The sequence below is a fragment of the Raphanus sativus genome, chromosome 2, assembly GCF_000801105.2.
Source record: "Raphanus sativus cultivar WK10039 chromosome 2, ASM80110v3, whole genome shotgun sequence".
In the NCBI taxonomy this organism is placed as follows: Eukaryota; Viridiplantae; Streptophyta; class Magnoliopsida; order Brassicales; family Brassicaceae; genus Raphanus; species Raphanus sativus.
In genome coordinates this window covers 29,345,790-29,371,973 of record NC_079512.1, presented here as the reverse complement: position 1 = coordinate 29,371,973, position 26,184 = coordinate 29,345,790, and the positions used below count along the sequence as shown (strand labels likewise).

General features: G+C 33.4%; 5 protein-coding genes across 12 annotated transcripts; 2 read left to right on the top strand and 3 right to left on the bottom strand.

Moving 5' to 3' along the window:
- The first annotated feature begins 727 nt into the window (after positions 1 to 727).
- On the top strand, positions 728 to 2,877 carry LOC108839392 (pentatricopeptide repeat-containing protein At1g63330-like). The gene is made up of 3 exons (XM_057004299.1): positions 728 to 891; positions 948 to 1,581; positions 1,615 to 2,877. The coding sequence occupies exons 1-3, from the start codon at positions 728 to 730 to the stop codon at positions 2,875 to 2,877; spliced, it is 2,061 nt and encodes a 686-aa protein (XP_056860279.1).
- LOC108843153 (CSC1-like protein At4g15430) lies at positions 2,199 to 6,731 on the bottom strand. 8 transcript variants are annotated; one of them, XR_008942642.1, is made up of 14 exons: positions 6,436 to 6,731; positions 5,854 to 6,358; positions 5,606 to 5,761; positions 5,387 to 5,525; positions 5,196 to 5,297; positions 4,982 to 5,101; positions 4,833 to 4,913; positions 4,415 to 4,755; positions 4,094 to 4,339; positions 3,679 to 4,003; positions 3,375 to 3,612; positions 2,987 to 3,240; positions 2,666 to 2,844; positions 2,199 to 2,597 (listed from the first exon to the last, which is right to left on the bottom strand). XR_008942642.1 is itself a non-coding variant. In XM_057002984.1 (14 exons), exons 3-13 carry the CDS (start codon positions 6,165 to 6,167, stop codon positions 3,014 to 3,016), a joined length of 2,289 nt encoding a protein of 762 aa, XP_056858964.1. In that variant the 5' UTR covers positions 6,168 to 6,206; positions 6,316 to 6,358; positions 6,436 to 6,731; the 3' UTR covers positions 2,199 to 2,844; positions 2,987 to 3,013. The 8 variants fall into 8 exon arrangements, 5 of the variants coding, with proteins under 5 accessions (XP_056858964.1, XP_056858963.1, XP_056858966.1 ...); XR_008942643.1 differs by having other exon boundaries at positions 2,199 to 2,508; XR_008942644.1 differs by having other exon boundaries at positions 2,199 to 2,490.
- Positions 6,732 to 13,679: 6,948 nt separating this feature from the next.
- On the top strand, positions 13,680 to 15,156 carry LOC108835262 (F-box/kelch-repeat protein At5g39560-like). Its single transcript, XM_056993419.1, has one exon. It carries the CDS (start codon positions 13,784 to 13,786, stop codon positions 14,939 to 14,941), a length of 1,158 nt encoding a protein of 385 aa, XP_056849399.1. The 5' UTR covers positions 13,680 to 13,783; the 3' UTR covers positions 14,942 to 15,156.
- A 2,624-nt stretch (positions 15,157 to 17,780) lies between these two features.
- LOC108835261 (ribonuclease 3-like protein 3) lies at positions 17,781 to 20,335 on the bottom strand. The gene is made up of 3 exons (XM_057002745.1): positions 19,807 to 20,335; positions 18,168 to 18,311; positions 17,781 to 18,044 (listed from the first exon to the last, which is right to left on the bottom strand). The coding sequence occupies exons 1-3, from the start codon at positions 20,248 to 20,250 to the stop codon at positions 17,781 to 17,783; spliced, it is 852 nt and encodes a 283-aa protein (XP_056858725.1). The 5' UTR covers positions 20,251 to 20,335.
- Positions 20,336 to 21,397: 1,062 nt separating this feature from the next.
- LOC108819547 (serine/threonine protein phosphatase 2A 59 kDa regulatory subunit B' gamma isoform) lies at positions 21,398 to 23,794 on the bottom strand. Its single transcript, XM_018592608.2, has 3 exons — positions 23,432 to 23,794; positions 22,132 to 23,337; positions 21,398 to 22,047 (listed from the first exon to the last, which is right to left on the bottom strand). Exons 2-3 carry the CDS (start codon positions 23,236 to 23,238, stop codon positions 21,676 to 21,678), a joined length of 1,479 nt encoding a protein of 492 aa, XP_018448110.2. The 5' UTR covers positions 23,239 to 23,337; positions 23,432 to 23,794; the 3' UTR covers positions 21,398 to 21,675.
- Between the last annotated feature and the right edge of the window lie 2,390 nt (positions 23,795 to 26,184).

Below are 26,184 nucleotides of genomic sequence, written 5' to 3'. Positions count from 1 at the left end.
ACTTTCGGTGCTTATCGAGGGATTTTACTTTAGACTAGTTAACAGTGCTAGGACCCAACCTGACACACTTATGTTTGGCCTCCAACTAAAACCGGGTTCCTTTTGCATCTCCAATAATTCATCAAACCAAGAAAAAATAAATAAATATGTATACAATAATCTTTAAATTTTGATAAAACTTATTTTATTAATTAAGCCTAAAGAAATTCACTAATGCTCTTAAGACCTAATCAAAACTATATAGCTGGTTAAAGTTAAACCGGTCAATTAATTAATTTTACAATGAGAACTAATCCGATACTGTACATACTACCTCCATGATATAATCCAAGTAAAATCGGTAACATTTAGGGCTCAAGTAAAACTCAGACTACGTTGAACTTGATGAAGTAAAAGAAAGTCACAAACGGAGCAAGCATGAGTATCACAACGAGTAAACCAAGCTGGTGAAGAAAAAACACTCTTCCTTCATCAGCGATGAACGTCGGAGCAAAACCTAGTCACCGCTCGCTCTCCTCACTCTCCTCTCTTTTCAAATCAAAGACCCCCCCAAAAAACTTACATAGAAACACCGTTCTGGTCCAAAGCGAGCTTGAAGTGCGAAGTACGCCGAGAATGCAAGACACGTCAACTAAAACTCGAAGAAGCTCTGCTTTACTTGGAGAAACTCGTAGAGGCAAGACCCGTGCCTCTGGTCGACACATTTAACCACCTGCTCAGTTCCGTTATGAAGCTCAAAGGATCTCTCGAAGTGATCTCTATGTACAAGAGGATGAAACATCAGGGCGTTGATCCAAGTCTCTACACTTCGAACATTTTGATCAACGCGTTTCGCGGCTTGGAGAAAATCGATTACGCGTTTTGCGTTCTGTGTGATCTCGTGAAGAGAGGGTTGGAGTCTGACTTGGTGACGGCTGATAGTTTGGTGTGTGGGTTGTGTTCTCAAGGGAGAGTGGTGGATGCGACTCTCTATATGGGACTATCATTAGTAAGCTTTGCGGGGCTGGGGAAACGGGGAAGGCTGTGGAGTTGCATAGAAGGATGATCGCTAGCGGTTGCGAGGGGAATGAGGTCACTTACGGTTATATAATCAGCTCTTTTGTTAAGAACAAGTCGGTCGATGAAGCGATGGAGGTGTTTGGAGAGATGAAGGCGAGTGGAGTTTCTCCTAAGGGTTTCTCTTTTGGAGTGATGATTCATGGTTTGAGCAGCGCGGGGAGAGTGAAGGAGGCGCGTGGATTTTTCGATGAGATGATCGCTGGAGGGATCTCTCCTGATCTGTTCGTTTATAGCACTCTTATTTATGGACTGTGCAGAGAAGGGATGTGGGAGGATGTTGCTGAGATGGTGAATGAGATGGTGAGGAGAGGGATATCACCGGATGTTTGCACTTACAACATTTTGATAAGTCGTCTTTGCAAAGACAATAAGCTGAGTGAAGCGATTGATGTGTATGAATCAATGATTGATAAAGGTCCCGAGCCTAACGTACTGACGTATAACTCGCTGTTGGATGGTTTGTTCACAGGGGGTAGGCTTACAGACGCAACGAAACTGTTCGAGTCCATGAGGCGTGAGGAGGTTGAGCTTTTTTTTTCTTTTTTTGGTCAATAGGAGGTTGAGCTTAATGTCGTTACTTACAACGTAATGATCAGTGGGTATTGCAAGTGTGGGAAACTTGAGGAAGCCGTCGAGCTTATAAGGGAAATGGATTGTAAAGGATTGAAGGCAGATAGCTATACATGTACGTCACTGATCGGCTTTGTTAACCGAGCTGGAGACTCAGAAGTTGCCAAAGAAGTCATGAATGTGATATGCAAGTCTGATTGCACTCCACACATACGTCATTACACTGCTCTCATCGATGGTCTGATTAGAAAGGAAAAAATAGATGAAGCAAGAAGACTGTTTGATGAAATCCTGGACAATGGCTTGGTGCCAGATGTTGTAGCGTACAGAAATATGATCATGGGCTATTTCAAGAATGGTAAAATGAAGGAAGCCATGGAGCTCATAAGAAGAATGGGACGTGAGGGGATGAGACTGAGCGGTGCTCTATACACGACACTAATACGTGGTGCAAGCCAGGCCGGAAACTGGGACATTGCCCTTGAAATCTTTGATGCAGCTGGTCATGCTTCAAACATAATCCAGTTCAATGCTCTCATCAACGGTCTGATAAAAAATGGTAAATGGGATGATGCAAATAGACTTTTTGATGGAATCTCGGACAAGGGTTTGGTGCCTGATACCATTACGTTCAATACAATGATCAGTGGCTATTGCAAACATGGAAAGCTAGAGGAAGCCACTGAGCTTATAAGACGCATGGAACATGAGGGGCTGAAACCAGACAGTTATACCTACACTTCACTAATACACGCTTCTTGCCGAGCTGGAGATTCAGATGCTGCTCAAGATATCTTCAATGCAATACGAAAGTCTAGTCAATCTCCCGACATATTTCAGTTCAATGCTCTCATCAATGGTCTGATAAAAAATGGGAAGCTGGATGAAGCAAAGAGATTCTTTGATGAAATTCAAAACATGGGATTGGTGGCAAATGTGGTAACGTACAACATAGTTATTGATGCCCTCTGCAAACATAAGATGCTATCAGAAGCCAAAGCATTGTTCTATGAAGTAAAATCAAAGGGTTGTTCACCTGATTCTCTTCTGTGTAACACCGTTGTATCTGGCTTCCTTCAAATGAACAAGGTTAAAGATGCTGTCCCGCTTCTTGAGAGCATGTTCGATAGGAAATTTACCCCAGACAGTGTGGTTAAACACAGACTGCGTCGTGTTCTTGCTCGTCCTGATGGTCGTAAAGTCCTTCAGCCACTTCTAGACACATACGGGGAGAATATTTTCGAGTGAAATCATTGTAATCATACTTGTCATTGTCCCGTGTGTTTTTTCAAATGGTGTTTCTTTTTCTTGCATTTAATACAATTGTTACTATGTACATAGAACATGAAAGAATCACCTTTAAAGGTAGAAAAAAGCAAAAGCATCAAGGTGAATAAGGGCAGCTATGTTTGCTGCTAGGCAAAGGAGTGTTCCTCCATGAGCCACGCTTAGTGGAAACTAGCTCCGGTGTCTTATCAGGCTTCTCCACGGCCATCTCTAGCTCTAGGTCTTCTCCCACCCTGAACTCCGGGTGAGCATACGCGTTTCGAAAGAAAGCCTTGAGGTTTAGGTTTGGCTCACGTGTGCGTTCCAGTGTATCTTTGATCATGGCTTCCTGATACAACAAAAAGGTAAAAAGATATTTGCCAAGATGTTACTGCTTTTGCTAGAAACATCGAAAAGGTGTGAGCTTAGAAGTATCACTTAAAGATACTAGAGATATCAGTATGTTTAGTTTTTGTAACTAGCCTGTAAAGAGTATGTGACAAAAGCAGGTAGGTAACGGCATTTGCAGTGCATGTGGAACCCAATGGTCAACACCGGAAGCACAAGAAGAAAAGGAGTAGACTTATGAGCTCCTTTGGTGCTTAGAAGACCCATTAAAAGCAGCTGTGAAACTATCAGTGCGGTCACAACACGCCTGTGAACGTCAGGCCAGAACTTCCCTGCGCTCTCATACTTTTGGTTATACACATTTATAACCTGCAAAATGAATTCTTGATTAGTACTTCTAACTCTGGAGGAAAGAAGGATTCGGTTATATCTCACCTGATGACGGTACACTACATAAGCCAGGGCAAAAAAGAGGATAATAAAGGGAAGAAGGATTGGGCTAACTGCTGCATAAACAAGACCAAGAAGGAAGTAGAGTTGTATTTGCGGTTCACTAGTGTTGAATCCTATGGTTCCAGCATCAGTTGCTTCGTCCCTATCATTCTCTGTTCTCACAAGGAAGGAGTTCTTTAGATGATAGATTATAAGCGGTTTCAACCTCAATATCTCTCCAGCAACACCTGCCCATCCATCCACCATTATATACGTTATGAAGAAGGTCGCTTTCATTGGAATCGACACGCCAATTGTCTTTGGAATACTGCAAAAAAAAAATCAGAAGAAATATGAGAACTTCCATGTAATAGTAGTAATACATAGACAAGGGGAGTTGTTAGTTAAAGAAACATACTCGTTTGCAGACTGGTTGAGGAAGCGGTTGAGTTGTTGAAACGCAGTCCCGGTGACTATGCTTCCTAGGAAAACATTGATGAACTGAAACATGTAGAATCTACTTGCTGCTCTTCTTTCTAGTGAGGATGTGCTGACAAAACCTTCGAATTTCGACATTTCCATCAATATTCTTGGGAGGAACATGAGGAAGATCTTCAATGCAATTCCTGGAAGGAAGCCTTGGATGATGGACTTCAAAAATTTCCTGTCCAAAAGAGATTAATTCTATCAAATGTTTGATAATGATCATATACTATGCAGATATAGACATAAAACATACACTTCTATAAGGGGCTTCAAGAAGGGAAAAGCCTTCTCTATGCCTTCAATGTTGGCGAGTGACTGTACAAATGCTATTGGGATCATGAAGAAGAAGGTGAGGAAGAAATATGCGATTGCCACTATGATCCTCCTTATCTTAAGGTCGACGTATGGCAATGCCAGATTGTCATAGTAGATGTCACGTGGCTCTGCAGCCCACTCGGTTAGCCACTCTGTTGGGTCTCTTGACTGTTCGGTTTGAGCACAGACAGCTGCTCCCCAACGGCTCTTGAAAGATACAAAAGCTGCAGGGACTATAGACTTTGTCCCTGTCCTTAACCTCTGCTTCTCCTCACTTATCTGAAACATTCCAAAGTGAGTTTTTGTTTAAAATGTTTTCAAATGAAATAGCAGCATAGGAGAGGTGAACGCTCTACTTCTCTCGTTAGACTCTCCACCATGGACGTGTAGTACTTGATTCCATCAACTTCTTCGCCGCAACAGCCAAGAAAGCCCATCTGCTTTCAGATGTTTAAATGAGTCATTAAGAGTAACAACAAAGAAGATTTTCCAAATGTGAGTTCACCTTTATTATTGGCCTTTTAGATTGGGTTCTCATGTGTTTGTTTATATTGTAGTCGAGCAGATTCTGCATTTGTTTCCTCTTCTGAACCAACTCTGAGAGTTTTGTTGAGTCGTGGACTGCCTGAGTTAAATTCAGATCAAGAATCGTCAAACTCAGAAATCAAGTCAGAGATAGATAGATGGATATATATCAGAACATACAAAGATGACTTTACCTGGTAAGTGAGGTAGTGATCAGGGTGATTGACCTTGAAGAAATGCTCAACAAGTTCACAGACTGATTCATGAGGGTCTGTAGGAATGTTTCTCACCAGCACCTAAACATTAATCAAAATGTTTTCAGCGTTGGAAGGAATGATGACTCTATCAGGAAGCAAAAACTCAATGAGTGATTCGATTCATTTACAGTAAACTGGTTAGGTCTCCTTTCGTCATTTGCAAGAAACTGTAGCCTCATCAAAGCTATATTCTTGTACTCTCTTTTCAGCATAAAGCATGTCCAGAAAGTGATGGCATAAGCCATACACAAATGCACCCAAAATCTGCTGGACCATAAAAGACAAATGAAATTTACCATTATTCATCATTACACTATTGGTAACAAAGAAAAAGCATCTCTTCTTACCTGCCTGATCCATTTGGTATATTCGACAAAGAAAGTTTATCGATATCACTGTAACTTATATTAGTGTGTTTTAACCGATCCAGACCCTTGTTTGTCCAGTTAACAGGCACCATTGCTGTAAAAGCAACACAAGCTATGGGGAAAAAGATCTTGAGCCTGAAATTTTAAGACACCATGGCGTCAAGCAAAAAAAAAAGCTTAGGAGACAAGAAAAAAAAGGCTTTGGAGATTATATATAATATATATACCCAAGTAAGTAGATCCTCAAGTAGACAACAGAATCTAGTCCTGCGTGATGGACGAGCTCAGGTTCTGGCATTTTAAGTGCTTCAGGCATCCAGTTGAGGAACCGAACATATGACCTAAAGTCCAGGTTGATAAACTTGCTTCCGAAGCCACCTGTTTGTATAGAGCTGGTTCTTAAGCCCTTGAGGTACCATTTAGGGAAATAGACTCTGTCGTTTACTGGTTGAATCCTGAGTATTGCAAAAGCTAGCAAGAACGCAATTGCTGTGACTATATTGATTGCTGCTGCTACTCCAATATCGTTTATTGAAGCCATGACGTAAGTGTGAAGATGGATAATGCTGTCTTATCTTTCCTGAAAGACGATAACAAAGAAAGAAACACAGATTCAGACAAACTTTGAGAGTCGGTGTAAGAAAAGTCAAAATGAAAAAAAAAAAAAAATCTAAACTTTCTCTGTTTACGTTTTACTCAAGAGTGAACATCAAGGCAGAAACAAGAAACCGTCTGTCACAGTCACAAAGAACACTGAAGAAATCAGCTTTAGTAAAAGAAAAAAAACAAGCAAGATTCACTTTTATTACCTTCTAAAAAGAGCAAAAAGACAAAGCTTCCTTGGTCTGTAAGTAGGAACTGAGCTCAAGAAGAAGAAGAAGAAGAAAGATTGTGTGTGTGGAGATTTAATGAGAAAGATGATAACTTTTCTCGCCGGGTTTTGAGGAAATATGTCAGAAAATACATTCGACTAAAGATAACTGCAAAATCATTGTTTGAAATCCGTGAAGGCAAAGTACTGTTGCTCACTTGGCAAAACGTGAGCCTTCTGTATTTATTACACGAGGAAAGAAGAAAGTGAAAAAGATGCTGTTTGGAAAGAAAGAAAGAGACCGACGAGTAAATTAAAACCGTGACTAGAGAAAATGACAAGGAACTATTAGAGGCAGTAGTCAGTAGGCACCAATTAAATCGGAGTGTGTGTTTTGGAATTGTCTCCCAACGTTTCTTTTCCGTTTTCTAACGATAATATGATTAATAGGATTTGAATTGATTTTGTGTTTTTTTTTTTCTTTTCGTTGTCCAGTATTTAAACTAGTGGCCCTGATTATTCATTGGCACTAAAAATAAAGATTTATCTTCGGCATATTATCTTGAATTTTATTCAATCTATTAGAACACCTCCAATTGAGGTATTTACCATTAGAATCTTAATGATAGAACTCCCATACTCATTTGGGTTGAATTTAAAAATTTAGATATCCTTAAAGTTTCAAAACAAAGTAAATAGTATTATATTATTATGTAATATCCATAAAAAGCATAGAAAAATCCCAAAATAATTTGAAAAATCAAATACTTAATCTAATTAGTATATTTAGAGATAACTAGTGTATTACATATTATATTTTTGTCTGTATTTAATAATTCTGAAACAACTTATATAAGAGAAATTGCTTAACTTATCCTAAGTTGGCTACCAAATTTTTAAAAATATATTCAACAAAATACTTTAACATTTGGATTTATGGTTTAATAATTAATCTTTAGGATTTAGTATTTAAGGGGTGGATTAAGTTCATAAATTACTATAATATTTTATAAATTATCCGTAAACATTTATAGACGATTTATGAGAGTTAGTTTAATAACTTTTATATATTTAAGATATTTCTGAAAATTGTTATCTTTTAATTTCTCTCTATTTTTTCAGTTTTATTTTTTGTGTTAAGATGTTTGTTTGTTAATTTGATGAATAACTTTGATTTTCTCTAGCTTTTAAAACTATTTGAGAATCTTTTATAGGCAATATATCATATGATGTTTGTTCACTTTTCTATATTTTATTTTATTTTATTTTAAAAATAGAGTTTAGTGGATCAAAGTGGGTAATCTGCTAATATCTAAAATTATATATTTTGAATTTTGATTATTTCAATTTTTAAAATTTAAATAGATTGTAAAATTAAATATTTGACTCAAACCAAAGCAACTCATGAACAATAAAAAAAGAACAACTCATGAACAATAAAAAAAAAAAGATACTCATGAATAAAAAAAACTCATGAATATTTGAAAAAAAAATATTCGTTATATGCCCATGCCTTGATTGGATAAAACAAAGTCTGTGGACCCATCATGAAGAAAGACGTTTAGTTTTTAGTGAATGTAAACAAGTTTACAATCATTGACAAAAAAAAAACAAGTTTACAATGTGTTAATAAATGAACAAGTTTACAGATATCCTTTTCAATAAATAAATCACATTCAATTCAAAACGTTTTTACAATAATAACTATATTGTTATGACCATGTGAATACACATTTAAAAGATGACATGGTTTAAATTTAGCTAATACAAATTTAAGAAAATTATTTTTCTATTTTTCCTTGTGATAAATATTTTTAGCGGAAAATAATAGTTTCACCAATCTAATTTTCCAATTTATTACCAGTAGCTATATACTTCAAAACTGCATCATTTCTCTATATTTTTCCAAAGATCAATATATATCTAGTGTTTAAAATGTACCTAAACAATCTTGTAAGAATTAAAATCAATATATTTTTATGTCAAATAGGAAACTCATCTTATTAAAACACAACTATAGTATAAAACTAATTTTATTTCTACGTGTTATTTACAGTTTATGCCACTCAAAGATTATTCCTAGATATTTTTATTAAAACTAATTTGGTAATTATATATACTATTTAATATACTACACATTTACACATGAAATTTCTTTAACATTGAGATCTCATATATTTCTTATTTTTACTAGAACGAAATTTTATATAATTTTATTAATTCTTATGTTTAATGAAATAATTAAATATGTAATTATTATCAAATATTTCTAAATACTAGTTCACTTTATTCTTGAAAAAATACAAATTGAGCTTATTATATATTTAAAACTCAACCTTTTTAACTAACACAATAAAATTTTATTATCAGCAAAATAATTAAAATTAAACCAGGTTTTATAAATATATACCCAAAGTAAAACTAAAGATATTTTGATTTTTATTAAATAGATTATGCATGAAAATAATTTTGCATTTTAAAGTGCGGTATTTACAAAGAAAATATACGTCGATGGTTAACTTACATTTTCAATAGCTAATAAAATGCATCATCTAACTTTTAATTAAAATAAGTTATAGACTTATAGTCATTATAAAAACACTTTTAGTTTAAATATAATCTCATTCATCAAACAGGATATTTTGTAAACTTGTTTACACTATGAATCGTTTTTTACATGGTGGGTCCATAAACTTTTTTTTTTTTTTTTTTTTTTTTTGAAACTTAGGGTCCATAAACTTTACAGTAAATAGTTGTGTGAACAAGTTCAGACAAACTTTATGGCAAAACCCAAACCGCATTCCCGTTTAATAATTATATGGCGCATTTTGCCAAAACTACTTTATAAAATTTAGAACTATTGTGCAAAAATATCGATTACTTTTATATACTTTTGTACGTATTCTCTAGGTCCCATTCTCTATAAACTTTAGAACGGTACAGCTATTGTTCTTAAATATTAATATTGTACAAACGTCATACGGTAACTTTTAGAGAGAGCACTGCAAATTGGTTTTTAACTACAATACCAAAACATATTTACTAGTCCAGTTGTATATAATAATGTTGTTGCTAATATTAGCACCCTTATTATAATTAGGTAAAAAATGTTGATAAAAGGTGGTTTTTCTTACTACTATCTCTAGAATAGTCTGTTGACAAAAAAAAAAACTCTAGAATAGTCTCTTATTTTTCTGCAACACTCTTTTTGGTTCTGGTATCACTAGTCGATAACTCTATATTCACAATTTGCATTGAAAGAATTTCAAAGATGTAAGATATATTTTAAACATTTTAACTTAACCCAAATATTTCGTACAAACAACTGTAAGACGAGCAAAATAGTACGTACTGTTTGGTAGGGGTGGGCAAAATATCCGTAAATTTTGATTCGATCCGTTATTCGTTCCGATTCGATCCGAAAAATCCGAATATCCGTAATTTAACGAATCGAAGCAAATACTAAAATCCAATATCCGTCAAAGACGAAGCAAATCACAAATACTAATATTTTTAGAAACGGATATCCGATCCGATCCGTTATATACATATATATGTATACATGTTTATAAAATTATATAATATACATACTTTTATATCTTTATATAAGTTTTATAATGTTTTTATTTACTAAATTAATTATTTAGTTATTAAAAATTTGAAAGTATGTAATTTTTATAAAAAAAATAATGAAATATTATTATTTTATTTCAGATTTTCTTCTTTTTCTTTTATTTTCTTTATTTTTTAATTTTTTATTATTTTTTACGGATCGAATCGGATATCCGGAAAAAATTCGGATATTCGCGGATATCCGATGTTCCGGATATCCGAAAAGTTACGGATCGGATCGGATCGAAAAATCGAATATTTGTAAGACACGGATCGGATCACGGATATCCTTAAAATTCCGGATATCCGCTCCGTGCCCACCCCTACTGTTTGGTTTATAAGTGTTGACTGTTATTTTTCAATAGATTTTATACCACTATTTTGGTTCGCCGATTCCGATTAAGTTTATGATTCTTATTGTTGACAAAAATATACTATTATCATTAGCTATGCCACTACTATTTAAATATGTTTGGAGTCATAATAGAGGTCCGGAAAATAGATATACGTTTACTCATTTTAGGCAGAAATATCTGAATCCACTTGAATAAAACGAATTAAGTAGATACTAGATTTTGACCCGTCCTTAAAAGGGCGGATATATTTTTTGTTTTACATTTGTTAAAAATTTTAATTTTTATATTTGTATTTTTAATTATATTTGTATTTTTATTTGTATAATATTTTTCTTAAATGATTAATAAGATATTTTAATCAATACTATTAAAATAGGAACATGATCTATTGATATACAGTATAATCTCTTTAAATTAATACTCGATAAATTAATATACATTAAAAATCTCTATAAATTAATATAATTTGATAGTCCCAAATTGAGTTTTTGGTTTAATTAGTATATCAATAAATTAATAATCTCTATAAATTAATAAAAAATATAGTTTCGGTGTAGTTCCAACATTATTAATTTATAGAGGTTTCACTATAGTTGTTGTCCAACTATTTGAATGTAATTATTAAAACCTCTTATTAATCATTTAAGAAAAATATTATACAAATAAAAACACAAATATAAAAATTATTTTTTAAAAAAAAATGTAAAACAAAAAAATATACCCGTTTTTTAAGGACGGATCAGAATCTAGTAATTATATTAAAATAATTAGAGTACACCTATATCAATAGATTATGTTTTTGTTTTAATAATATTGAATAAATTTTGATCCGTCCTTTCAGAGGACAAATATATTTTTAGTTTATATATTTTATAAGAATTTAATTTATTTTTATATTTGTGTCTTTATTTATAATCATATTTCATATTTGTGTTTTCTTTAATTATATTTGTGTAAACTTTTTTAAAAAAAATATTACTAAGAAAAAAGTCTTCAAAATTTCAAAAATTAGATATGGCCGTTATTGTTAGGTAACGAATAGAAGAGAAGAATTTGATTCTTGTAATGTTTGTATCTTGCACTATTTGCATGTTTATTTAATTTTAGCTTTTGTTTGATTAAATAAAATAAAGTAGCAGTTACAAAAAGTGAAGAAGCGGGGAAGTTAAAGGGTGGTTACATCCATAATATTAATATATATTTCAATTTATTGTTGAAATTTTAAGTTGGACATAACCCCATATCAATTGGACATGTTGAAGAATTAATAGTATTGATCCCAGGGTCATCAAAAAAAACGAATTAAGTAGCATTTCTTAGGTTAAAGCCAAAGCTAATTGCTATATTAATGGAAACCAGTGTAGATATCCCATCATGGAGGAACGCGTGGTCAAAAGCTAATCTGCTAAATAAGGCAAATTTATATTTTATTTTATTATTTTATTTTGATTTCTTGTTTTAAACTTCTTTTTGGTAACTTGCAGAGTACACAAGCTTTTCCACATTGCTCAATTTTCAACCACACAACAAAATTAGACTGAGAAAGAAAAGATATATTATTTAACAACAATCTCTCACCAAGCAAGTTGGTCTCTCAATGGAATCAATCACTTTCATGACTCATGACCCACTGTAATAAACATTACACACTATGCATCATTGTCTTTTCTTTATACTTTTGGTTGTTGTGTCAAATTTGGACATATTCGGTAAATAAAGAATTGAACATTTTGAGGTCTCATGGGCTCTACCCATCCATAAGATGAAAGGTACCTTCTATTTCCGATATTGACTTTCAAAAATCATAGATGTCACAAATAGTACAAATTGCTTATATATGGATATGCTTCCCTGTTCTTGATCAAAAAAAAGAAAGATATGCTTCCCTGTTCAAACAACTAAAATTTTCAACATTAAAAGCAGGTTTTACTTCCATATTAATTAGCTATTTGCCATGAACCACAAGTACGTACTCTCTCATGTTCAGAAATCCCTCTCATCCTGTCTCTAACATCAGCTTCAGAATTACCCGCTTGCCGCTTCCACCATATCTCCACAGAACCTGTACGCGATTAGGCGAAGAGGACATGAGAGAAAAATGCTTGCCCACAGTTTTCACAATGCAAATAGTTTTCCGCCTAGAACGATTCCGCATACGAGATGATTACAAACAACGTTGTGTCCACTACAATACACCTCGTGCGACGCGATACTCCTGCTTCAAATAGAATGCTTACAGTTCCTACACTCTATTGTATCGACATGTGATGAAAATGAAGCAGCCCCATCCCCAACCTTAGTGCCATAGCTGCTTTCTTGAACTAGTATCGAAACCTGGTACTTTACCATTCCCTTGAAGCCTATACTGTAAGTCCCTGAGCACAAAGCTCTATCCTTTAATCCCAAGATCAAGGTGTTTGAACCTACGTCGTGTGAAGACATCTCACGCTGATAAAGTGATAATCAATGTTACCTTCCAGAGGAAAACACTATAGAGAGCGTTAATTTTGACTTTGGTAAAATGAATGCATAACGCCAAAAGGTAATACCCGCAATGACTGTTTCTATAAGTAAGAGTTTCCAAGCAAAAGCTAGAGTTTTGATGCATTAGGTGTTCACAACTTGCGAGGGTTAGCTTCCTAGAGCTAAGAGGAACACCAAGATAACAGATTGGGAGGGAGCAACAAACCATTCCAATAAATCTAGTTAATGTTTATAAAGAGTTTAGGCGTGTTCTATCTATTTTTTTTTTGTTTTTCCATATCTCCCCCTTCTAAATTAAACTAATTTAGCTATATTAAAATAATCTTGCAATATTTTTTATTGTAGATTATACATCAAACAAACAACTCTTCTATATATAGAAAAAAAGTCTGTAGATATACAAATTTCGTACTTTGTTTAGATGTTTTTTTCTGACGACTTTATTTAGATGTCTACAATGATTTTCATTGTTTGTTCCTTATATCTTTTTGTCAAATTAATAATTGATTTTCATTGTTTGTTACACATAATCATTGAAACACACCTCAACCAAGTAAGAAATCTATGTGATCTACAGATATTTTCTTTTATATATAGAAGAGTAACAAACAATGAAACAGATATTTACTAAATAAATAACTCTTCTAAATGAAAGCAAATATCTGTAGATCACATCACATAGATTCTTACTTGGTTACAATGATTTCTTTGTTCTTTTTATCTTTTTATGATTTTATCCCAAATACTGCGTTGCTTTCCTATATTTTAACACGTGTGTTATTTTGCTATAAATAAAAGCGAACGGAGAGGCACTCTTGTTAATACTCTAAACCATTCAGAACTATTCTTCTACCACCGCTAGCGTCAACTCCAAGTCGCCATCTTCTGCCAACCATGACCCCCATCGAAGCTAAACCAGATCAGACAGAGACGAATATTAAGCCTCAACCCCTGTCGTTTTCATTGCTCCCAGACGAAATCTTAGAGAACATACTTGCCCGTCTCTCCAAGTGGACTTACCCTAATCTCTCTCTCGTCTCCAAGAGATTCCTCTCCCTCCTCTCTTCTCCCGAACTCTACACTACGCGTTCTCACATCGGAACCACCGAACCATGCCTCTATTTTTGCATAGACGAATCGCCAAGTATACCACATCCCAGATGGTTTACTCTTTGGATGAAACCTGCCGATGAAACCCTAGATGACGACGATGAGATTCTTGAAGACTATTCGTTGGTTTCGGTACCTTCTTCTCCCCATCCTCAACACGTACCATATTTTTCCACCGTAGCTGTTGGTTCGGACATCTACTTAATCGGTGGAGCCTACGAGCCGTCTTCACGTGTTCGTATCTTTGATTGTCGGAGTCACAAGTGGCGCGACGGTCCAAACATGTTGGTGGCCCGTGAGGAGGCTTATGCGTTTTACATCGATGGGAAAATATATGTAATGGAAGATGATCGGAAAGACGATAATTGGATGGAAGTGTTGGACATAAAGACTCAAACTTGGAGTCCCTTGCTGAGCCATGGAGCTACTGAGTTTCGTGACGATTGGTTTCTAACGAATGTGTATCGAGGAAAGATATACGTAATTGCTGAGAAGGAGAATTTTGCTTATGACCCAAAAGAAGGGACATGGGAAATTGTGGAAACGCACGACTGTTATGGACAAATAGATGTTTGGTGTGCGATTGAGGATGTAATGTTTTGTTTTACGAACTCTGGTCATTGCATGTGGTATGACACTAAGAGTGGAGAGTGGAGAGAGGTTAAGGGTTCGGATATGGAAGTACTGCGTAATATAAGCGAGTATAGCTTAGCATGGGGGTGTGTTGTTGAAATTTTTAACCATGGTGGGAAACTACTAGTTATTTGGACCCCCAGGTCGGAGGAATACAAGACAACGGGGAAAAGGAGAATTTCGTGTGCGAATATCGCATTTGAGAAGCGCCTTGACGGTGAGATTTGGGGTAAGATGGAGTGGGTTAATGAAGTACTTACGGTCACCAAGCCGTATAAGTTCTTGAGTTGTTTAGTCATTGCAATTTGAGGATTACTAAAAAGATGGAATACTAATTGAACAATATGGTGACACCTTGGTGGAATCACATTAATTGTTTCAGTTTATTTGAACAACCTGTTTTGTTCTTTGAAAGAAGCTCTATTTCTTTTTGTAATCTATCAGTATCATGAAACTCTTTTGAGAGATCCATTATTCTGTACACATTGTTATATTGAATTAGGAATCATATAAACACAGGGTGTCTGGGCACTATTACTTGTTACCCGGTTTGTACGTGCTACTTGCCTCAGGACTCAGTTTGAGTACTTGCTATAGTCAAATTGAGTAACAAGTAACAGGATTTTATTACTCGCAAGTATAAGTTATAACTTATAAATCAAGTATCAAGTCTATTTTTTTTTTGGCTACTTGTCTTATTACTTATAGCCAGCTGCTACTTGTTTATTTACTAAACTAGCTTGCTTGTCCGCGCGCGAGCGATTGTATATTGTATTTATAAGCGTTTTGTTTATGCTGTAGAATTCTTTATTATGGTGGTTAGTATTTTGTGTTTCGTCATGAAAATTAGCAGCAACATTTAGCCATCCACAATGATGATGAGTTCCTAATGGTTTCAGTAGTGGAATATATATTTTAATTTAGAGAACATAAATATACTATTAGTACATAATAGTTACTCCATTTTGAATATTATTATTGAAGATACACTGAGTTAAAACGTTTCAAATGAAGTATACAAACATTATATGAAATTACTCTGATTTTTCTATGATGATCAAGCATGATGAATGTTATCATTGAACTTTTATGTCCTAGGGGTATGTCCGCCACTTTGCGTCATGAATTTATTTAATTGTTTAAGTTTATACTTTTACACATGTTTTATATGGATGTGATTTGTTTCTAATTTTATGTAAAAATTGTTCTTATATTATCTCTTTTAATTATTGTCATTCATTAGCATCATGTTTATTTGATTAAAGAAAGCACGCCTTAAGTTATATATTTATATTTTGGAATACATAAATGGGTACATTTTAGATAATTAAATGAAAAAAGTAACTTTAGATTTCTCCTTTACATAATTCATCTTTTCTATTTCCTAGAGTTTCTTACTGTTTACGCAAATATAATTTTTGTATGTTTATTGCATGTTTCTAACAATCTCTGAAAATCTTGGTTTGAGTTATATATTATTTTGGGTGATGGTTTTCAATAATTTTTTCATTAGTGTTTCTTGGCCTTCTTTTATACCAAAAAGAAGAAAAATCAATGAGTCACACTCTTTATTTATTTTTTTGACAAAAAACACTATTTAATTTTAATTTCTGTTAACATTTGTTTGATGCAACACACAAATATCGTAAATGGATTCGTCTGTTTTTGCTATTATGAATTTGTCCACTTGTTTTCTTAAAATTTATGTATTTAGTGTTATTATGTATTTTGGATAAATAATGTATTTTTGATAATTGTATTGTTATATAATTTATTTTTACTTTCGAACTATTTTTGGTTTTAATTTTAGTTATATATTAATCATTGTTGAAACTTTGTTATTTTTAATTATTTCTCAAAACTTGAGTTTATCGATTCAAATTGGGGAAGTAATGTCATATTCCCTTCTTATATATATTAGTTGTCTTGAGTTCGATAAAATGTGAAAATAATATCATAATAGATTTTCATCGTTTTATTTTGTGAAAATGTTTATTCTCTTTCTATTAAAATTGTATTATAAGTAAATTTTACATAGATATATAATATATTATTAATATGGATATTTATTAAATGAAGTCTTTACTCATATGATTTTATGATTATTTGCATCTTACGTAACAAAATTTTACACCAATGAATTTTTTTATGTGGATGTTTAGTAATATCAATAATTTATACTTATTTAAAAAAATAAAGATTTCAAAATTAAAATATTAACTTTTCAATATATGTTCAATGCAGATATCAAAATATAAGTATGTATTTTCATACAATGTATAATTTAGTTTAAACAATATGAAATATATATATATATATATATGTATGTATATGTATATATATATTAACATAAAAACCTATTAGAACAAAATTATTTATTCATACTAGTTTGTAATCATTATGTAATTGTTTTGTTATAATTAAAGATAGTTGCTCTTAGGAAAAGAAAAAAAAAAGAACACCACAAAAGATAGATGTAAGTTATTTTGATAGTATAGATTAACTATACAAGTGTGGTTGAGAAGTATGGTAAATTTGTAAAAATGTTAAGCATTCCGGATTTAAAACTTACTGTCTCAAATATATCTCTCTTTATGTGGCTAGACAACATGGATCTGTTGTTCCCGCTACGAGTAACTAAGTTTGTCTGGCGTCAATAGACAAATCCCCACAAGACTAGTTAGTTAGAATTCGGTCTTCTATATATCTCAGATTATAAAAAACTATAATGTATAATTTATGTTACTATAATTTAAAATTTTAATCTATTATTATTTTAGTATAATATGTTTTAGTTTTAGTTTGTGGATTTAGAATATGAGAAATGATAATTTATGTCTTTTATAAAGTTAGTTACATATATCCAAATTACTAAATTCGTTAGTAAATGATATGGTGTCCATATGGATAGTGAGATGGCAACACCAATAAAATATTTTGTGATACATATTTTTTAATTTCATATAAAATGTTACACTTAAAATGGTGTTTCATGGGCTTTCCTACAAATTTATATAGTATCAAGTCTATTTTTATTTTCTTTTCATCTTGATTCAAATGAAAAAAATGAAAATAACATGTTTGAAAACTCAGTTTTTTTTTACAAAAAAAACTCAGGTTTCATACAAATTTATATATAAATATGATATTAAATATTTGCAAAGGAATGGGAAAAATTGTCCAGAGCATTTTGTGCAGCGCAATTTTTAGCAATGTCTTTCTTGGAAGGATGGTGTCCAATTCCAACGAAATGATCCTCAATAAAGACAACAACAGTTTTATCAACTTGCCAATTATTGGTATAGAACTTCAGTTTCAAGTTCTTCTTCTGACACATCTCATTGAGTTCTGTCACTGGATGGTCCCCCAGTTTATCTAATGGTATTATTGGTTCCAACAATGGTTTTATCACCTATATAATTATAATTTTCAACCAAAACATTCATTACGCCAGAACATTTTTTTGATCAAATATCATTAACTACTCCAACTAAAAATGAATATAAAAATAGCATACATGTATGCATGCAGTTACCTTACACACGGTCTCGAAGGAGTCGCAGTCGGTGTAGAGAGCTCCAATAGTAGACTCTACTATGTCGCCTAGGGTCTTAGGAACTTCCAGAAGATGACGCGAATGTAGTGGATAGTTTTCTATATCTTCTGTAAATTTCAGTATCTACATATATTCAGATGATTTCATTATATATATTGAGCAAAAAGACACACCTAATTACATTTTTTTGTATACTAGGAAGTGTCTAAGTATTCTGCCCAAATAATTCTCAAAGTTCAGAACCAGCTGGCACTAGTTCCATTTTTGGCGTAAAACATCTTTTTCGGTGTGAATCGAAACCGGATAGCAGTAGTTGCAGCTACAATTCCTTTACCATCGGAACTAATTCATCCTGGTTAATACATTTTAAGACCCACTAAATCTTGATCCGTGCACCCGTATGAATACTTAGTTTTAATTTTTACATAAATAAATATTATTTAAATATTTTTGGTTTATATTTTAAATATTATCATATTTTAAATTTTTGTAAACACAACAATCAAATTGTTACGTGCTGTAAAAAATAATGATCTGTGCCCATTACTAATTTTTTTACAAATTAAGTAATATTTCTTTATACATGAAATTGTTTTCCAAATGTAATAAGAATTTAAACATTTTGATCAGATATTGAGATATTGACCATATGGTAAGATTTAGATACGTTAGAAAAAATAATATTTGGTTATAAATACTAAACATTGTTTACAAGTAATTCAAAGATATTTAAATTTCAGTACTAAATTATCTTGTTGAAAATAATTAATAGTAACTGAAATTGTTAAACCTATATTTTTCAAAATTTCAAAATATTTATAATCTTACACAAGATTTAATTATATTAAAAATAATATTCAGTTACAAATATTCATATTTTTCTATAATTAGTTTAGAGATATTTAAATCTTAGCATATATGTATTGTTCAAAATAATTAATGGTGAGTTAAACATATATTTTATAAATATTCATAATATTTTCTAATATCGAATATAAACTTGAATGTTATTTAAAATAATTTATGGTAACATTATCCAAGTTTAATATTTTTAAAATCGATTTTAAATTTGAATATTCCTAAAAATTATCTAATTTTTTTTAGGAAATTAACTAAACACGAAAATTAAACTAGAGTTGATTTAGGAAATTGTTTAATAAATAGAAAAATATAATAATTACTTAAAGATAAATATATTTAATTACTTCAGTGGCTTGTCATTGTAAATATAATATAATCAATGACAAGTTGACAACTGATAAGTTCCAACACATACACAATCGAAGTCTTTATTTTCGTGCCAAAATGATGTGACTAAAAAAGTTGAATATATTTTTTGTTTTGAATTAATTTAAAATTTTAATTTTTATATTTAAGTATAATTCAAAAGTTAATATGGGTTATATATATGTTAAATATCGTTAGTTAATTATTAAAAAAATATGGGTTGTAAACAATTGGACATGATTCTCTTTAAATAAAATAGACTAATCCCTATTCAATAAATATTCATGCGATCAGACAATATTATTATTAATTAAACATGATCAAAAGATATTAAATGGAAAGTAAAGAGCAAATAGAAAAAAAAAACTAATTATTTAAGAAAGAGACTTACTTGATCCTCAAGCAAGGGTTTCTTATGACGGAGGCAACGATGCAGATTATGTTTTACAGCGATTCGGGCAAGTTTTTCTGAATCAACGTTGAACGCTCGAAGTTTGGTCAATGTACCAGGTGTACAATCCTCATAGCGAAAATATAAATATTTGGTTACAACCATGTTTAAAACCGTGTCTCCTAAGAATTCTAAGCGTTCATACGAAACACAGTTTTCGTCAAAACTAGTGTCAGTGAACGCTTGCAGCAGCAGGTTCTTGTCTTTGAACTCGTATTTCAAGATCTTCTCCACGAATTCGATACCCAAAGGCTGGTCTGTACTGATGGAGTTTGCTGGTTGTGATACATTGACCTTTTCTGTGTTGTTGTCATTAACCTTAGGGTTCAAATTCAGTAATTGCTGAAGAGATTCAGCATCTGTGTTTGGGAGTTGCGTTTCCATAGAAACAAGAGAGAAGAAGGCAGAAAGAGAAAGGGCTTGGGGTCTTTTGATTTTGGTGCTTGTTTTTGTTTTTGTTTTTAGCCCCTTTTACACAAGCCTTTTATTATAATCTCTTCAATAGTTTACTAGTCAGAATTTGCAAGGAGAAGGAAAATCAAAACAAAATCTAATAATATTTATTATATAATAAATGATTCTCACTATCTTTAATATTTATGATTTTCATACCACACCATATATGAACTAATAATATCATGCATATATTTCATTTTTTAAACATGTTAGGTACATAAAATAAAAATTACAACTTGTTTTAGAAATTAATTTGTTTGATAAAGAGAAAATACTGCAAAGGTTTATTTTGGTAAAAGATAACAAACATGGATACATCTCATTTCTATGAAATGGAAAATGAAATCAATTTAGTTATCTTGGAATTTAATATTTTTAGTGGGAATAATATTTATATATAATTTGTTAATTTTAAAAAAGTTAATAAATTTGTTAAATTTAGAAAAGTGTTATAATATCTCAGATATTTTTCGATCCTACACTGGATTTTGGTTCGGATTATTTGTAAAACATTATATTCAAATTTCAAAATACAAAACTCTTAAATCTGTTCAGATATTTTTCTATAACGATTTCAAATAGAATTTCGGTTTGGATTAAAATAGAAAATTTGGTTTGGGTTAAAAACGCTGAACCCTACCTTTGAACATCTGACTAAAGAACAAATAAATAATAATTTAATAAAGAAGTAAAAAAAAATTTAAAAAAATTGTTTCATCATAATGCATAATGCACAATTTATATGATTGCATAATGTGCCCCGGCCTCAAACTTGTAAAAAGATGTTTGGACCAGAAGCTTTAAGAAAATCTGGACCGAAATAATTTTGGAAAAAAATAGCATAGGTATCAGGTATGAACCGAGGAACAGATATTAACCGATTAACGGTACTATGCTTATTTTGCCGGCAAAACTATAATGAAAATTTTGTAAAATAGAGGACCGACTTTTATTTTAAGAATGCCAGAAGCTGGTGCTTCCACTACGTCTTCACATGGCCAGAACCTGATTGCATATGCATTTTTCTGAAACATATAAATCACAGTACTTGTGAAAAAAGTATTTAGCCATCCTCTGAAGAAATATATCTATTAGAACCAATTTCCTACAACATATTTGTTTTTTGTAACTCCTTTTAAGAGTTGACAATAAATAAAAAAAAAAGAGATCAGAAACAACAAATAATTGAGCAACCCTTGCTTCCAGAAACCTGAAAAAAATAAATGTTAAAAAAGTATTCACTGATGACAAGTGCCCCTCTTCGATGATCATCTCATTCCGCTTCAGTTTCTCCCTTTTTAAGGACTGATCATGATGTTTCCTACAACTCTGCTTGGATCTTTTGAAAAGTGTTCAACTAGCAGAAGTTTTCCCAGTAGCAACTGTAACCGAAGATGAAAATCTTGAGACCAGCACTGCCTCGTTGCTTTTGGAAGCAGCCAAATCTTCCAACACCTTCCATGTTGCTTCTCTTTTAGCTACAGCCTCGGTTTTCTTCGCCTCGTCTTCTTGGAACTTGGCTAAGCATTCGTCAAACAGAACCTGGTCTGTCTCCGCCAATACCTTTCTCACATTCAAAGTCAGACTCTGAACCGCTTGGTTCCAATGTCCACGCGTGTTTCTCTCCACAGCCGGGAATACAATCGGCATTATCACTTTATAGTTTTGAGTAATCAGGTTTCTTATGTGGTCGTTGTTCCACAGAAACAGAGCTCTTTCAGCCACCTGAAAATACAAGAAGCAACTTTGAATCAAACACACACACTCTTACCAGTGTTATTACGCATTTAACAAAACCAAGACTCGAACCTGAAAATGCGAACTGTTGATGCATCTCGCGATCTGACGGAACAAAGGAACCATACACCGCTGAAACTCAGCCGCTTGAGTTGCTTCCAAGACTTCTTCCAACTCACCAAGAAACATACCTTCCTTGGAACTGTTAGTCACAGGCCAATACCTCAGAAGCCCTCTAACGACCGTGTCAGCAAGCTTGAAGTCTTTCTCCACAAACTGAACAATGCAGTAACAAAGCTGCTGGTGATAAGCCGCAGCACATTTAGGTCTGTGCAGCGGTATCAAAGCCCTGACAAGGAAGAGCTTGTGCTCTTCCTTCAACGGCAAAGCGAAACCGTTGATTATACTCCCGAGAATCTCGAGCAACTCCGCGATACCGTTGTGCTTCTCGGTTTCAAACACGAACCTGTAGAAGATATTGTTGATGGACTTTCTGATAAAAGGCCGATGCACCATGAACTTGCCGTATATCCGATGGAGGATGGTCTTCAGATACTCCCTCTCTCTCTGATCTTCAGAGTCAAACAAGTCCAAGAGCTTCAAGACGAAAGAATGATCGATATATCTCTTCGCAAGCTTGGCGTCAGTCATGGGGGAAGCCACGAATCTAAGGAGAAGCTCGTAGACGACTTGAAGGTGAGGCCAAGCTGGCTCTAACGCAGGCTCCTCATCATCACCACCACCAGCACCATCAAGCGTTTCCATCGTCTTCCCCTCGTGGTGATTCGGAGAAGGGAACTCCCTGAAGAGATTAACCGCAGCTAGTTTGGCGATCTCTTGCATCGCAGCGTCGGTGAACTTGGTGGAGACGGTGGAGATGTAGTCAACGAGCTCGAGGAGAGTCTGTCTTTTTATCTCTTTCTCTCTGAGATTCTTTGAAGGGTGGGTGGTGAAGTCGAACACGACGCAGCATAGAGTCAGTTTCTTGATGAAGAGGTTTGGTTTCTCTGAGGTGGGAACGTCTCTGAAGCTAGGCAGGGCTTCGTAAACACCGTTGTTGGCTCTGTTTGTTGAAGGCTTTGAGGTAAGAGGGATGTTAACAACACCAACACCATCTATGTTTGGATTTGATGATTTGGAAGGCTTTTTGGGTAATTTACCAAATATGTGCTTCATCATTTCTATGGGAAACCCTAAATTGTATTTAAAAGCCCTAAACTATTATCTTGCTATCTCTGGTTGCTTCTAATTGAAAAACCCCTAATCATATAACAGCACCTGCATGGATTATGAATCAATTGAGGATTAATTAAGGATAGATATAAGAGAAAGAACAAAAAAAAAAGATGTAAACTTGGGAGAGATAGCTTACAATTGGCAGATGAGTAGAGAGAGAGAGAGAGAGATCTGGGTGGCACTCAAACCCTAAGAAATGGGATCTTTGTGATAACCCTCTCTGTAAAGACAGCTCCTTTTTTTCTGTCTCTCTCAGAAACTGATTCGAGTAAAGAGAGACAAGGCAACGAAGCACATGAGCTAATAATAAGAGAAAAGGAATTTGAGAAGATACAGAACAGAGTATGAAGATTTTAAGGTTGTTGTAATGTAACAAATTAAGTAATTGTCTCTCGACACTTTTGCTATCTCTCTCCCTTCTGTAGATTTTTTTTCACTGTAAATCTCTGGCTTCCTTCGGTTTTCGAATTACAGACTATCAATTTTTTTTTGTTTTTGAAGAGAGCAAAGGAAAATGAAAAACCAGGGCATCGACAGATTGGCGGTATGTCAAATTTACCTTTTTGTCCTTGATTTAAGGGAGCGGTATATGTGTTGAGTTTCAAGCAGCTACTGGTCAGTTTGTAAATTCACGAGTCCCAAACTCGTGTCTCAACTCATGTAGTTGGACCATTTTTCCGAGTAAACTATTTTCTAAAACGGAAGTTTTTTTTTCTGAAACTGAAAATTGTGTAGCTTTGAACCCGGAAGAGGGCGACTTTACCGGGCACATCTTTACCAATTAATCTACAAAAGTCAGATAGTTCTAAAACGAAAGTTATGTCCAAAAGATACGGTAGTTGAGTCATTTTTGATTTTGCATAGAGGAAGTGGATGCGAAGATGAATCTAAAAGAAAGAAGATATTTTTATGATTCTCTCAATTATCTAAATCCTAGCGTTGACCAAATAGTTGAGTCATCATCCATAAGGTTCTCAAACACTTGAAAATAAAACAACAACGAGAGAGATAGACTGAATTAATGGGTCTTGGATCTGAATAAAAGCTATAAATTCTGGATGACTATGAATCCTAGCGATGGCGATACCAGCTTCCTCGATGCAATTTTATCTTGTATTAAATAAAATTAAACAAAAATAGTTTTTCCCTTAGAATATGCTGATAAAAGCTACTTATTCTTAAATCTAATAAGTAAATAATAGAAGCGTTGTATCACAGTAGTGACTATATCCATTTTATATATTTGGGACCAAGGTTTGATTCCTAGCAAATGCAAAATTTTTAATTTTTCTTTTCTACAGAACAACGTCGTTTTGACCATTTTAAAGTTAACTAACGCAATGTTAATCAAAATAAGTTTTACATACACAGTTTATAGTTCAGATTTTTAATTCAAATTAGTTTTTAGTTTAGATCTTATTTAGTATTTATCTTTTGTTTGGATATGAAAAACCACGACATTAATAGTAGGGACCCAAAATGACCCTTTTCCCAATACTTTACAAATAGAATTGGGTTCTTGTAGCTAGGGGTGGGCATTTCGGTTATTTTATCGGTTCGGTTCGGGTTCGGTTCGGTTTGGTTAATTCGGTTCTAGAAATTTTCAAGTTGAAGTAAACCATTTTTAGTTTGGTTCGATTCGGTTTCGGTTCGGTTTGTATTCGGTTCGGTTTGTGTTTCGGTTCGGTTTAATCAAAATTTTTTAGTTTAGTTCTTTTGAGAGAAATCAAGTTTTAAAACATTAACGCATGGTCATGAAATCATCATGTTGGTGAAAATAAAAAATATATTATATGAACTAAATCCAATATGGAACTAAATCAATAATTTTTTGTGTTTAAACGTAAAACCAAACATAAAATAAAATATTAAAATGAAATCTATTTATTTTATATTATTATCTTTGAACCTATTATAAATACTATAGGCAATAGGAGTGACACTTCGGTTATTTGATGGATTCGATTTCGGTTCGGTTCGGTTTGGTTAGTTCGGTTCTAGAATTTTTCCAACCGAAGTAAACCATAACTAGTTTGGTTCGGTTTTGACTCGGTTCGGTTCGATTGGTTCGGTTTGACTCGGTTCGGTTCAGTTTTTTTGCCCACCCCTACTTGTAGCATTACAAATTACATGGTAGCATAAGATTTTGAATAGCTTTACAAAATCAAACCGCCACAATATGATTCTTGTAGTATCGTCCATACAAAGTGTTTAGCTTAGAGCATCTTTATTTTCACTTCATTTTCTACTCTAAATGAAATTTGGAAAGAAAAAATGTTTTAATTTTACTTCATTTTTTTTCATTCTGTAATAGAATAAAAGGAGTTTACTTACATTGTTTTCATTGCTTTATATTCATTCTAAAATTAATAGAGTAGAATTGGAGTAAAGTCACATTTTTTTGACATTGGAGTAAAGTCACTTATGGAGTTTTTTTTTTGACACCAAACATCCCATTTTATTAAACTAGTTCAAGATGGTTAGACTGTGAAGCTAACCCCGGTGGAACCACATCGTTTACAAGAGAGAACACGGTGGCTTTCGCCCGAGCTCCTTTCGCTAGGAAATCGGCTCTGGCATTGAGCTCCCGCGGAACAAAAGAAAGAGAAAAAACAGTAAACAAAGATCGAGTATGAATAAATTCTTCCCATTCAGAAGCCAAGGATGGCCAAAATTCTTCTTCTTCGATCAGTTTCACCATTTGAAGGCAGTCTGATTCGAAATGCATAATATCATGCCTCAAGTGAAGAGAACAACGCATGGCCCAGAGTAACGTGTTCATCTCCGCGTGCAGAGGGGTGAGGACTTGTCTCCCTCCGTGGGTACCAGTCATCGTGGTCCCGCCGAGTCACTTATGGAGTTACTTTTACTTTATTTTGGTGTGAAAAT